This window comes from Battus philenor, unplaced genomic scaffold (genome assembly GCF_028537555.1).
Source record: "Battus philenor isolate CCGP_79_NKW_IND1 unplaced genomic scaffold, ilBatPhil1.0.hap1 SCAF_10, whole genome shotgun sequence".
Lineage (NCBI taxonomy): Eukaryota > Metazoa > Arthropoda > Insecta > Lepidoptera > Papilionidae > Battus > Battus philenor.
Window position 1 is genome coordinate 13,678,540 of NW_027181662.1, and position 15,140 is coordinate 13,693,679.

Consider the following 15,140-nt stretch of genomic DNA (forward strand, 5'->3'; position numbering starts at 1 on the left):
TGCGCCAAACCAATAACTTTTGGCAGTACAGTCTATAAGAACAGATAGTAAAAAAAATAAAGTTGTTCGAATTTTGATAAAGCTTTTTCGTATTACATTATCATTACATTACTTATACTTTATATATACGTTAATTGACACCAAATGAGCTAAATATTCAGGCTTTTAAAGCTTTTACACCTATAACCAATCACACCGTGTATAAATGAACGTTCCAATATAATAATTAAATAAAAATCCTGATTTTAATGATGACACAATTACATAGTGTTTTTTTTAATATGAACTTTGTTTTCTAACAGATGTCATTCAGTCACCAAAACAATATATTGTAAACCAGATGTCTCAATTACATAAATTAACGAAATTCGAGTATTAATTATTCACCTGTAGCATGCATTTTAACGTCAATGGGTTATTTATGAATCGATTCTATTATAACCTTAAATTTAAAAATACGTTACACGACTGACAAAATAGTTCCGCCATTTTGACCAAAAAATTAACATCGATACGATTGTCTTCAATCAAATTTGCCAAATAAATTCTTTCTTACGATAAACAAAGTTCTTGCTTGAAAAACTTTATTTTTTTTAACACCAAGTTTAAAGTTTAACACAATATAAGTTCAGGTGTTGCAATGAATATATTTAATTGTATTGATTTTATAATGCGTAATGGTTATCTTTAAAAATAACTCGGCTATGTTTACTGTGGGATCTTCTCAGATTAGAACGCGTTTTAAAGCTTCTAGCTTTAAGCTGAAGGATGCCATTATAGGAAAGTTTAATCTGATTCTCAATCTTTTCTGCATCCTCGAGAATCTTTCCGTCGTCAGTTGTATGATCGATGTGCCGTGATTCTGTTCTAATTTTTATCACATTGGTGGTACAAACAGGTACAAAATTGGTGACAGTAAAAAATCCCAAATAGATAATAACATGAAGAAATGGACAAAAAAACAAAATAATACAATTACATTGATATTAGATTATGTAAAGTTTAAAGTTAGTAGGTAATTACTATTCTTTAATTAACTATATATTCTTTAAACACATTTATAATTTCTCTTTTTTTTAAAAACAGAAGTGGTGAAAGTATATGACGGCGAAGCGGCCTGGTCACGCCGTCTGTACCGGCCTGTGGTGGTGGGGAGGAACTGGAACGAGCGAGAGCTGGTGTCTGCTGCGCTCCGGGCCTTCCACGTCGCCCGCGAGCCTGAACAGTTTGAACTAACGGACGCCCTCGCCGGGGACGAGCCTCCGTTGAAGGATCCAACACCTCTGGCGAGAGTTACGCGCCTGCCCAACAAGAGGCCCGCACTTTTCTTACGTTTCAAGTAAGCGCCATCTGTCATCTTTGTAACTGGCCACTAACAGCCACGTTGCAAAATAAATTTAAAATTATTTACGCGCGTTCGAATTCAAATTCGAACGTCAACAGTAAAGTCTCCATCGCCAACTGACCTAACGAATCCTTTTTACACATCAAACTATATCAAATTAGAAAAAAAAATAATAAAAATGTTCGAGTGTACATGGCATTATTAATATTAAAACTAATTATTGCAATGCATATTTTTATAATGTTAAACATACACAAAATATGTTATAGTGCTATTCTAAAGGCAGCACTTGTAATCAATTTTTGATTGGATATATCTTTAACGAAAGAAGCACTCTAATGAATTCTGTTAAATATAAAAATTTGATAAAAGTCAAAAAGCATACCCTAGCGGAATATCAAGTTGAAAGCAATAAGATTTTGGAGAGTGCAAGCGCCAAATGCAGTGCAATGCGTAGACAGATGACATCTCTAAGTTCGTTGGAAAACTCTGGTTGCAGGCCACATGTGGCCGGTCTTATTGAGAATCTCTAGGGGAGATGTCCAGCAGTGGGCTTCCTATGGCTGAAATGATGATGATTAACAGGATTTAATACTTCGTTCTCAAAAGTCTGTCGTGTGGTATATTTTTCTTCACTGAAAAATACTTCAGAATGATTAATAACAGCATTTACAACTTCACCTCTTTCTTTTATGTAGTGATGTGGAATTTGTTTTTTCACTGACAAACTCTACAGAAGTAACCAAACTTGATGTGTTCTTAGGTTCGATTTGTCACACTATTTATTATATTAAATTTTATGTATAGTATTATATAGGAGCTTAAATCAAGACTAACGTAGCTCGAGAAATTGCTCGTCTGAATTGTGTTAGTGGTCGAGGATGCCACTTCGAGTAGGTCCACCACTAGATAGAGCTAGTAACAGTGAATGTGTGCCGCAGGGAGCCGGAGAGCGGAGGCGGCTCGGTGCGCGTGTACCCGGGGCGCGTGGCCGGCGCTGGTGACACGTTCGTGACGGTGGGGTGCTCCGGCGAGCACGCCGTGGCAGACCTAATGGCGGCGGCGCTCGAGCGCTTCGGTCTCGACCCCGAGCGCGCCGTGCACGACTACCGCTGCTCCGAGATCCTGCTCGACCGCGGCGGTCAGTGCCCGCCTTTATAAACCTATACATCACCACCAAATAAAATCATAATCGCCGGTATCAATTTGTCGGATTTTTAAATGTTTGCAACCTTTAAGCTCCAATACACCATTGTCATTTTTTTCCATAATTTTCTATCTAAAAATGGCGGAGATAGGCAAAGTTATTTTTTTTTTCTCTAAATAAACAAGGTAAAGTATAAACAAGAATAAAAAAGATTATTCGTAGCGTCCTTTGAAACATATCATTTTTAAAGTTTATTATTTTAAATGTATCAATATTTGAGATATAAACGAAAGATAGTTTTTCGTCTCCCTTTAAAAGTTGCATTTTCAGACTTAACAATTTATACAGTGGGGCGATATAATGAATAAACAACAAATAAAAATAAACTTGTAACGCCTTCGTCTACATAAAGTTAATAAATCCTTCATGGGTCTTAGTGTACGCATATATAACAAAGTTCCACAACATATCTTAGATCTATCTTTCCTTAGTTTTAAATCTAAAATTAAAAGTATATAATTAAATAAATCATATGTGTGGACTTTGGTTAGTTGACTCATTTACATAGTTGATATTATATATAAACAAAAAAGTTTAATTTCCGGTTTATATATGTATATACACACAAACATACATTTTTTAAAATAAAACAAAAATTATATAATTATTCTAGTTCATGTAAAAGTAAACAGTCATGACATCTCTCGTAGACAGTTTTAATTAGTCGAGAGTGTTGGAACATCTTGTGTTATAGGAAAGTGCTTCACGGCAGTGTTTGTTTTGGGAGAGAAGATGATATAAGAGTTATTGATGATCAGGAGCCGTGTACATAGATTTTAACTGGTTGTCATTCGCCGGCAGTGTCGGAGCGCGTGCTGGAGGAGGATGAGAGGCCGTGGCGCATCGTGGTGCGGCTGGCGCGCGAGTCCGTGCGCCGGATGGAGCTGGCTCGCTTCTATCTGCAGCCCCGCCGCGACCCGCACGGTCCGACCCTCGCTCTCTTCGTGGCCTCCCTGCCTCCGGGACTCTCCGAGCGCAACTACGAGAACATACTCGTCGAGTTCCTCGGCACTGGTAACTCTAATTTTTAGTGTGGTTGACGCTTAACTAGCACTAGGCGTATATCAGAAAATATTGAATTAAAATAGTGAAAATATCAAGTGTGCATTCGCCGTCGAAGTAGCGATACTACTGCCGAACTAGCGGCGGAGCGCATCATCTTTTTACCTTATATGGTCAAGTTTTGAAATTAACGCATCGAACGCATCACGCGTTTGCTTGTTATTGAAGAAAATTTCATTTCACTGTAGAATATAAATGTTTATACGACTTAGATGATATTTTTAATTGTTTTTAATTAAAATATCCACAGATAACGATGTGATTTATATATTTACAATATTTTAAAATACATATGAAACCATTTTATTAAGCAATCGGTAGAGAAAAAGCAATGGTAAATAGACAGCAATGGCGTAATTTCTTAACATTATTATGAGTAATATAAAAAATACTGCTAAATCACGTATAAATAATTAATTAAAAAATACTTAATATAGCTAAAGTACCCGATGATAAATATTAAACATCGACCTTCTAAAAGAGACAATTGGCTTTGTCGCACGAAATACAACGACTGACAAAACGTCACATAAGTAGTGTGGGACAAAGATTGAGCTCTATAAAGCCGAAATTAACCGATTGTCTCTTTCTAAAGGTCGATGTGCAATATTTATTTCCTGGTACTGTAACCACATTTTTAGAACTACCCACTTTTTAACATATACCTATGGAGTTATAAATTCAAACGAAAAAAAATATAAAAACACTGCCCCGTATTCTCTTTTTAAATCCTATATTAAATGTGTGTGCAGCAGTGATTTTTTTAATTGTGTGTGCTATTTTACACCTACCCTCATTTGTAGGGTAGTTGAATAATGCGTATTAACTTTACAGAAAACAAGTTTACATCAATCGGCCCCATATACTACGAGTACGGATCAATGGTGATTACGTATGAAGATGCAAGCAAAGCAGTTCGTGCACTGTACGCACTTCGAGAGGCCAAATATGAAGATAAACATTTATTAGGTAAATAGTGTCTAAGAACTATAAATTTAATTTAGTTTCCCGTTTTCAAACTTATCTTCAAAACACATTTAAACGAATAGTAACCTTATGTCTAAAGAATTAATGTTAATTTTCGTCTGCAGTAATGCTGCTACCAAGTATAGAACCATCAATGGTGCCGGCGGGCGTGAAGCCGCTGCTGGTGTTTGTGAACGTGAAGTCCGGCGGATGCCAGGGTCTGGAGCTAATCTCCTCGTTCCGGAAGCTCCTCAACCCTTACCAGGTGTTCGATCTTGAAAACGGCGGCCCACTACCAGGGTAAGTTGAATATAAACCCATAAGGATCCTTTACGATACGATTTTTGATAATTCTAAATAGTTATAGACAAAGGCCGATAAACGCAGCGTGAGACTTCCTTCCACATTGGACATATGACGTTGTTAAGGTCCTTGGTAGACCCTGGACGAGAGCTACTTCTGAGCGATCCTATTAAAACATGTAAAATCGACTCCGAATGCCGGTTAGGTATGAAGGTTGACGAAGAAACAGTGGCTTTACTAATAAGAGATGAAGATATGAGACATACATTCCTAAAACTGTTAAGAAAAATTGTATAACATATAATAAAACGAAATAAGGCTTGAGAAAAATTGTAAAACAAAGTTAAAAAATAAATTTAAACAAAATAATAAGTGCAGTTCTTTGTTGCACGACTACCACTGCATGTACAGAAGTGGCTAAATATTGGTCCTTTTCTTACTTAGTTGAAATAATCGACGATTCAAAAGTGTGTATAAATGCCTACTGGAATAAAGATTTGTTTTTAAATTAAAGATTAATTCTTATACTGCAGTGTGTATTTCTCTCATCAGATTATACGTCTTCCGGCACATTCCCAACTACAAGATCCTGGTGTGTGGTGGAGATGGTACCATTGGCTGGGTGCTCCAGTGTCTGGACAACGTGGGACAGGACTCGCAGTGCTCCAACCCGCCGTGTGCCATTGTACCACTCGGCACTGGTAAACTTCTTCTCCACTTTCTTCCCTATCTACCCTTATCCAATTTCTAAGGTAATATTATCTGTACATGCAGACTATACCGCCACAAGTTATTGGTCTGTCGTGTTCAAATTAAAAAAAAAAACAAATAATCTAACAAATTTCAGAGTGATAACTTTATATAACTTATTATACTATAAAGGATGATTTAAAAAATGCAAAAAACTTATGCTGACAAGTGACCTATAAAACAACGCCACATATATTATTAATTCCCAATTTCAAATATTGCATTGTTATTGTTATATGTATTATGATGATTTTTAATTAATGTTACTTTATATTTTTCATAATCGGATTTGTAATATTTTTATATCGAAATTATTATGTAGCCTAGTGTTTTCCAAAGTAGGATTCATGCTTTACAGTAAGGCAATTCGGAAGTGGACTCGATATCAGTACAACCCTTTCGCTTTAATATAAAATTATGCATTATACATGGGGGGCGTAAGAATTGTAGAAAGGCTCAGGTGGGGCATGGCACAAAAAAGTTAGGAAAATACTGGTTTAACTGTAACCTCTTATAATGATGGTACTCAAAGTTTTTGTGATATATTTTATGTTTAACTATCGCGTGACTTGCGGCGATTTTTCTGGGTGGTCTATATTATTATATTATAAGAATTTTTCTAAAATAAAAGTGGCCTATTACTCCTTATTACATTACCTGCCAATATAAGTCCCGTCAAAATCGGTTCAGCCATTTCGAAAATAAAACAAAAATAAAAAAATATTAATGTAGTATAGGTATCGTATATTTTCTATATGTATATTCATCTACATATAGAAAATAGCGTTTTTTTTAATATTACAAACAGACACTCTAATTTTAGTTATATGTATAGATTAAAATACCTGTACTTGGAATTATTTAGCTTAGTTTCAGATTTGCAAAAATAACATGTTTTTCTTCATGGTTGCTTTGACAGTCTGTAATTTAGTTAAAAAAAAAAACAACTAGCAAATACGTCCACAAAGATAATGTTGTCATTATAAATTGCAGGCGTATTTGTAATGCGGCAACATTACTCAAATTCTTAGATAAATAATAAGTTAGATTTTATATAATACTGAATAATTTAACTGTCACTGATGGATCAATATAGATAAATAAATATACACTGGGCTTGTCCATATTTAGATATGGTTGGTCCATAAGATATACCATCACTAAACATGTATATTTATAAATTACATATGTTATTCAGAGATTATAAACCTTATTTGTAATGTAATAGGAAACGATTTGGCTCGCGTGTTGCGCTGGGGCTCAGGGTACACTGGATGCGAGGATCCGCTGTCGTTGCTGCGTGACGTCATCGAGGCCGAGGAGATCCGCCTCGACCGCTGGACCGTGGTGTTCCACCCGGAAGACAAACAGGACGAACCTAAGGAACTCTCCAAGCAGCTACCTGGTCAGTGGGACTCTTACTCTGGTGATTAGAGACCTAGGCCTCTTCCTGAGTCTTTAGATTTATGGGATTCTTCCTAGGTTCAGTAGGTTTTGGAGGTAGTCCAACATGAACTCCGAAGTAGAAGTGTGTATATTCAAGCTTAGCACATATTTATACCGATATAAAACTATGAAAACATTTAATGGAATCAGGCGTTACCTTGCGGAAGTCCATCCTAAGTAAGAAAAGGACCAATATTTAGCCACTTCCGATTAGTGCCTAACTCTGTGTTTGGCACTAATCGGTGTAACATAACTCCTGAAGATGCCCCGTGGTGGGGTGAAACACGTGTTGAGTGATTTGACGGTGGCAGTTGTGTAATTCGCATTGTTTGCCGCATACGCATTTATCAGCGGGCTGGCGGGCGCTGCACTTTGTTGCACGACCACTGCATGTGCGGACGTGGCTAAATATTGGTCCTTTTCTTATTAAATAAATAATTACACTTGATATAAACATTAGAAACATTCAAGCTTTGATATTTTTTTTGTAATTGGCGACCACGAGCCAGTTAACACAGCATTGGTAGGTGTCCCACTAAGTGGGAATACGCTATGTTGACTAGTGGCGGTCTTTGGCCTTACAGTGGGTAGACTTGACATCTTAGGCTGGCATACATTATCTTTTATGTACTATAAAGTATGTGATATAACAGAGCTAAAATTGAGAAGGAACTCACGTTGCAGCGTCTGTGACCACAGGGTCGCAGAGCGAGGACAACTCTCAGATCCTCGTCATGAACAACTACTTCGGCATCGGCATCGACGCAGACCTCTGTCTCGACTTCCACAACGCCCGCGAGGAGAACCCCAACAAGTTCAACAGCAGGTGAGTAATACGAAGATTGTATTGCACACATTGCTTTCATAAATCTTCAGGTTTTATCGTACACAGAGAACTCTGCTGCCAATCTTCTGGCAACTTGTTTCTGAGCAGTTGCAATCCTATATAACTAATAGACAAAGTGTGAATTATATAAGACTGTATTTAGAGAATCAAACCCCTGACTATGATCGCAAGTCTCATTCGTTCACCGTTGGGCTACCACTTCTCTTATATAGTAGACGTTTAATGTATTTTTGTAATTAAATTCTTGATTTATTTTCGTAATATATTTTTTACATATTTGTTTTTAAAGAATGGTTTGAGTAGCTTTTTATGGGTGATGTTTCTGGTGATGATTAAATAGCTTTTTATATGTTGAATTCCTTCACGGAATTTCTAGTGGATTCAAAAATTAATCAACTTTTTGGTGAAGAACTAGACTTGGGTTTAAATTTGAATTTATAATTTTTTTATTTGAATTAATTTCCTCAATACGTTGTTTTATATATAGATTGCGCAATAAAGGAGTGTACGTGAAGATGGGTCTACGGAAGATGGTCGGTAGGAAGATGTGCAAAGATCTGCACAAGGCCGTTAAGCTGGAGGTCGACGGCAAACCGGTGGAGCTGCCAGCTGTAGAGGGCATCATCATCCTCAATATACTCAGGTATTTATCTCAATCTCTCTTAAATATAATAGGATGTCAAATATCTCCCTTCCGCCTTTTTGTCTTTTGAATTTCGCGGCTATGTACAAAGCGCTACAGAGGTCGTATCTGGCAATACTATACATAATTTGAAAGGTCTTGACATAACCTACAAAACGACGCTATGCATGTTTAGTTTGAATATTGCGTTCAACAGTTATAGACGTGCAAACATGGAGTTCACTAACGCCGAAATTCGCGCTATTTTAAAGTTTTCCTTCGTTAAAGGCAAATCCGCTAGAGAAACGTTCCGTGAGATTAATGGTGTTTTGGGGGATGGTACTCTATCACTTCGAACCGCGGAGGAATGGTTTCGACGATTCAGAGCCGACGAAAACGACACCATGGATAAGCCAGCCGGCGGAAGACCTGTGACGACAAATACCGATCAAATCATGGACTACATCGAGTTAGACCGGCATGTGGCATCTCGTGACATCGCCCAGGAGAGGGGAGTTAGTCACCAAACCATTTTAAACCATCTGCAGAAGGCTGGATACAAAAAAGCTTGATGTTTGGGTGCCGCATGATTTGACGCAAAAAAACCTTCTGGACCGAATCAACGCCCGCGATACGCTGCTGAAACGGAATGAACTCGACCCATTCTTGAAGCGGATGGTGACTGGCGACGAAAAATGGATCACACACGACAATATCAAGTGAAAACGGTCGTGGTCGAAGGCCGGTGAATCGTCCCAAACAGTGGCCAAGCCGGGATTGACGGCCAGGAAGGTTTTGCTGTGTGTTTGGTGGGATTGGAAGGGAATCATCCACTATGAGCTGCTCCCATATGGCCAGACGCTTAATTCTACCATCTACTGCGAACAACTGGATCGCTTGAAGCAGGCGATCGACCAGAAGCGTCCAGAATTGGCCAACAGGAAGGGTGTAGTGTTCCACTAGGACAACGCCAGACCACACACTTCGTTGATGACTCGTCAGAAGCTACGGGAGCTCGGATGGAAGGTTTTATCACATCCACCATATAGCCCGGACATAGCGCCAAGTGATTACCACCTGTTCCTGTCCATGGCGAACGCCCTTGGTGGTGTAAAGTTGAACTCAAAAGAGGTTTGTGAAAAGTGGCTGTCCGAGTTCTTCGCAAATAAGGAGGGGGGCTTCTACGAGAGAGGTATTATGAAGTTGCCGTCTAAATGGAAACAGATTATCGAACAAAACGGCGCATATTTGAACTAAATCCGATCACTGTAACACTTTTTATAAAGCATTGAATAAAGAGCAAAAAAGCGGAAGGGAGATATTTGACAACCTGTTATAACCAACACTAATTTTCAAAGGCTATAAATTGATTTAAAACGCAAAATGTATATTCACTATATACTTATTGATTATACATACGTGAATATTTTTAATGACATTAACTGTGAATAATTGGAAACTAAAGAGTTTTAGGAGTGGCCCAGGGAGGTGGATTAATATATACATTAGTAGTAATAGTAGTAATAGTAGGTATTAATATATACATATTAACACTACAAAAATATTAATAGACCTTTTGGCATTTACCTTGCTTGGCATTTCTGCCAAGGTTTGAGTTGGCAGAACGCTTAAGGCGCTTAGCCTAGATTTTTCATATCATATTTATTATGATTAATACACATAAGGTAATTTATATTGACAAGTAAGTCGTGAGAATAATGCCAAAAGAATCCAATTTAAATAAACTAGAATTAGATTATTCTGACAAAAATAATTAGAGAATAAAAAAATATATAGGTATATTTTTTAATTTTGCTGAATATTTTTACAAAAAAAATATTTCACTTATAAAATTGAAATGTATTTTTTCTTTACCATTTCTCCCTGCAGTACAAACTGCTGGCATTAAATTAGGACTAACATATATTTATAGTTTTTATAGCTAAATATAAGAGAACTGCTCAAATATACATTGGTATAGTGACACAATTGTTAATGGTACAAAAGCCTCTCCTATAGATTTTCAACAGAACCGTTTGGAAGCTAGCATTTTCAATTTTAACAAGGCGATCTCTGTCCAACTGCATCCTTTATCCTACGTTGCGCTTGCTTATGTTCTTCAGATAAGGTTCGACAACAGCTATCAGTTTTTCGCGCTATAGTACATTAGTATACAATACATTTAATTTTTATTCCGTAAAATGGACAAAAGAAATTTTTTCCTTAGCTGGGGCTCAGGCGCCAACCCGTGGGGCCCGGAGAAGGATGATCAGTTCAACAAACCAAACCACTGGGACGGCATGCTGGAGGTGGTGGGCGTTACAGGCGTGGTACACCTTGGCCAGATACAGTCCGGACTCCGTGGTGCCATGCGGATAGCCCAGGTTCATCACCATAAACCTATCACTACTTATGTTTTTAAACCATTTTATTATTTAATGCCTGTCATGATGTTTTTCTCTTGAACGGCGAGAGGAAAATTTTGAGATATGGAGAATCAGATTTTGATCTCTACCTCATAGTAACATATAACTAAAATATATATTATAATAGAACTATTGATCTTAATCCTTCAAAATTTCCTTCAGAATCATATCGTAATATTTTCTTACGCTGTTATAAACAACAATAAAACGTCACATATAAATGAAAACATAATTGCCTGCAACTAATAACTTTAACTCGTAAATAAAAAAAAACATGTTCTTCAGACTTTTGATATCTTTTTTTAACATAGTAAAAATATGTATAAAATATGACGGGCATATCGATAAAGTACCTAAAAAATATAATGTTACAACACTGCACCCACCTGTCAATGTCACGATGACATTAATAATGGCGGGAAAATTTTTCATTATAAAAAATAACGCGTTTAATACATACTAACGCCCCCGAACAATTTTGAAATAGATGACACGTATTTCAGGGTGGTCATATTAAAATAAACTTGAAGAGCGAGATACCAGTGCAGGTGGACGGCGAGCCGTGGGTCGCTGCCCCGAGTGAAGTCGTGGTACTCAAGTCCGCTCTCAAGGTACAGCCCTCGATTTACTTGCATGCATATGATTTGCTTTCTAAATTCCCAGCGCTGGGACACAAGCCTTGTCCCACAATCACAGATAGCTGTTTTTACCCCATCACTGTATTACAAAAAAATGTGTATTCTATTTTTACACAAATTTTATATTAGCTTGATTTAAACTTATCGAATTTGCTTGATACATTTCAAATATTTTATAACGTTTAATGGGTATATTTTAAATTTTCAAAAACCTTAACTTTGATCTCACTGGATATTAAGTATAGAAGTAGCCTTTGGTAAAATAGGGTAAACGTCTATTTGAAAGTATATTAAATTTAAAAGGAATATTTTTCCTATTTTAGTACTATCAGTATAAATAAACGAATTTTAGTTCCAGACGACAAAGATATAGCAGATTTTAAAACTATTACACTCATACATATTTTTTGTATGGATTAATTATATTATACACACATACAATAAGTTGTTGTGCATTGGAAACTTCTAGTGCTTATTGATTTCACCATTTTTAAATCATTTAAATTAGTTAACTTTCAATTGGAATATAATTTGGACATTAAATATAAACTCTGTGGAGAATATTAAAAAAGTATGTGTTGAGATTTACAGACAAAAAAGGTTCAATTCCACCTAAACCTGCTTTATGCTATTATTAAATGTGCTTCTTTATTATTAAGGTTTTTAACTGTTGTGTAAATTGATATTAAGGATAGACAAGCGTGTCAAATCGTTAAATTTAGAACGACATGTATATTATTTAAACCCGCATTAGAAAATGGCTCTATTTTCCCGCGCTTTCACCAGAGCAACGCCGGCCTTTGGCGCTTCTTAATATGCTATATAACGTTATAACACAATTAAGCATGCTATTAATTATTAAAAATGATTATTCTTTTTTTATAAATCTTTAAAAATAGCTATACCTTTATCGTTATAACGTTTATTTACAAATACCTTAACTTATAGCATTATTTTAACACTATCGCGCCTATCGATATTGTATTTGTGTATTTTTTTTAATTAATCTTTATTCTCAATTAATATGCTATGTGCTAATCGTATAACTTTAAAATGGAATATAAAACTTGTAAAATTTCATTGATTTAGCATTCCTATAATGCTTAATTATTTTAGACGAAAAATCGCACATAGCAGATATTAGCTTGAGAATGGCCTAACTTATATGCCTGCTATTTTTAGTGGCTTAAAATATTGTTCTATACTTAATTGGTTATTGTTATTTATTTGTATTACATGTTTAGCTTTTCGTATGTATATATGCTAGCTGTAGTTCTTTTCTTCTTGTATATCAAAGCGCTTAACGTGGTGCGTCTTGTTATGCTATGTATATATGTATATATATATAGTAAACGTTTTCTGGCGCAAGTCATACGTGCCGGTCCCATCGCCAAGTGCCGGCGCTGCTGGAACGTACATTTTGCTTTATATGTCCGCATATGAAAATGTTCGTTCAGTGGATACGCGGTCAGCTAGCCGAATTGAATGTTTTATGGCCAAAAAAAAAAGAAACAAATCGAATTGTCTATTCTTGGGAATTGAACGATTAGGATTTTTATCCGAAACGTGGGACTTACGTGCTTCGTATTGTGAATTGAAAAGAATCATTATTTTAGTGCACGTAATAAAAAAAAATACGATTGGAAATTATTTAAAACAATTGTCCAGTATTTTTTATCTGTGCTTTAAATTTAGTAACAGATCTTTAGTAGATCGTTTTCGTCCACGAGCCAGTAGACACAGCGTGGGTATACTGCCCACTAGGTGGGCCGACGACATGGTCAAGGTCGCTGGATGCGGGCAGCGCAAGACTGGCCATCGTGGCGATCTTTGGGGTTAGCTTTTATCTGCTGATATGATGATGAGGATTATTGAAGATGATGAGTAGTTCAATCTATTCAAATTGGGCTCTTCTGGCATTCTTATACAAAGACTTATTAAAAATTATCTAATGCGAATAATAATATCAATAAAATAGTATTTGCATTGAAAATTTAAAAAATTAAAGCATAACGATTATAAATGAAATCGATACAAAATCATCGATATCGATGGAATGCCCAAATTGGTGCCGCGAGCAAAAGCAGGGCATAGTGCGGGCGAAGGTTAGGGCGCGCGTAAGTCCCCGGCGCCGTGGCTGAGGTGGTGTGGCCGGCAGGCGACGATGCTGAAGAAAACGAAGCGCGGCTCGGGGTCCACGGGCCCCGGCGGCCCGTAGCTGAGCGCGCGCTTCCGCAGGCCACGATGCTGAAGAAGCGCGGCAAGGTGCGCCGGCGAAGCACCGAGCCCAGCCTGCCGCCGCCGCCGCCGCCGCCGCCCCCCGACTCCTGAATCTGGCTCAGCGAGCGCCTCATCTGACGCCGCCCAGGGCTCAGGGCCGCCGGGGCGCTCGCCTCCCCCCACACACCTACCACCGTAGTCCCCCTTTAAACATTTGTAAATACAAATTCAACCCGATATATAACGTAATGAACAAATAAATTTATAGTCATTAGACGTTGTTTCATTTCCACACGGGTGCGATTTCACGGCGTGTACAAATAAACGGTTACCACATGTAAATATCGTTTCATTTGGTTTGGACGTGCGCTTTGCTTCAGGTCCGATAATGTATCTAGATTAATTATTTTCCGAATATATTTTACTTAGTTCACTCTTAAGGCTTTCTTTTACGTATAGATAATTACAATTCATATTGCTATTTTTCATTATTCGTGATATTAAATCGATATCACAAAATGATAGTGTGTTTATATTCCCTGTGATAATTCATATATAATCTGTAATAAAGTTTTTGCCATTGTATAAATACGTTATTTAATTCGTTTCATAGACAGGTTTAAATATATATATATATATATATAACATACAAGATATAAACATTGGGAGGGTAGAAGTTTTTATTCACGATTCATATTTATTCCTGAACTTTTCTCTATAGACGGTTAGTACAAGAAAAGTCAGGGGCGGCGGATTTTCTAAATATTTTTGTACAAAATTTTATCGCTTATGTAATAACTATGTTGTATATATTACCATGGGGAAGACATAATTCTGCCCTGTAATAAAAAAATCTATAATGTTATTTAAAAAAAAAACTAGATAATCGAAGGCGAATAGGCCGCCATGTTTTTATGCCAATACATTACAATTAAGGCATAAGTTATTGTGATGTAGATACTCTATTTAGATATCGAACTGTCGAGTGTTGTCTATGATTAGCTCCCTCCAAACTTTGGTAATTCTACTGCACCTATGATCTGTACAATAGCGATCAGATTCTCCGCGATAATAATATATTATTTCAAATAAGAAAAATTATATATATATGTCATGTAGCTGCATATAAAAATATGTTTATATACGACAGTAATTAAAAGACTATTGCACTCAACATTTTTTTACGAATATTAAAAATGATTAGCAATTATTATTTTTTTTTCAAATCTAGTCGCGACAGGAGAATGTATCTTTTGTATATGTACTGTCTCCAGCGTTTGTATCGGATATAGCCTTCGTATCTATAGC

General features: G+C 36.7%; 1 protein-coding gene across 5 annotated transcripts in view; it reads left to right on the forward strand.

Annotated features, from left to right (window-relative positions):
• Positions 1-14,386, forward strand: part of LOC137922442 (diacylglycerol kinase theta) — a 56,129-nt gene extending 41,743 nt beyond the window's left edge. Inside the window, exons 8-19 of one of the 5 annotated variants that reach the window (XM_068765435.1) lie at positions 1,087-1,339; positions 2,287-2,486; positions 3,354-3,566; positions 4,449-4,583; positions 4,706-4,880; positions 5,436-5,584; positions 6,862-7,038; positions 7,764-7,905; positions 8,414-8,569; positions 10,776-10,932; positions 11,478-11,585; positions 13,851-14,386. In XM_068765435.1, coding sequence (XP_068621536.1) covers positions 1,087-1,339; positions 2,287-2,486; positions 3,354-3,566; positions 4,449-4,583; positions 4,706-4,880; positions 5,436-5,584; positions 6,862-7,038; positions 7,764-7,905; positions 8,414-8,569; positions 10,776-10,932; positions 11,478-11,585; positions 13,851-13,943 — 1,958 coding nt within the window. In that variant the 3' untranslated portion in view covers positions 13,944-14,386. Of the gene's footprint in view, positions 1-1,086; positions 1,340-2,286; positions 2,487-3,353; positions 3,567-4,448; positions 4,584-4,705; positions 4,881-5,435; positions 5,585-6,861; positions 7,039-7,763; positions 7,906-8,413; positions 8,570-10,775; positions 10,933-11,477; positions 11,586-13,770 lie in introns of all 5 variants that reach the window. The other 4 variants (XM_068765444.1, XM_068765460.1, XM_068765468.1 and 1 more) reach the window with 4 other exon arrangements.
• The last annotated feature ends 754 nt before the right edge of the window (positions 14,387-15,140 follow it).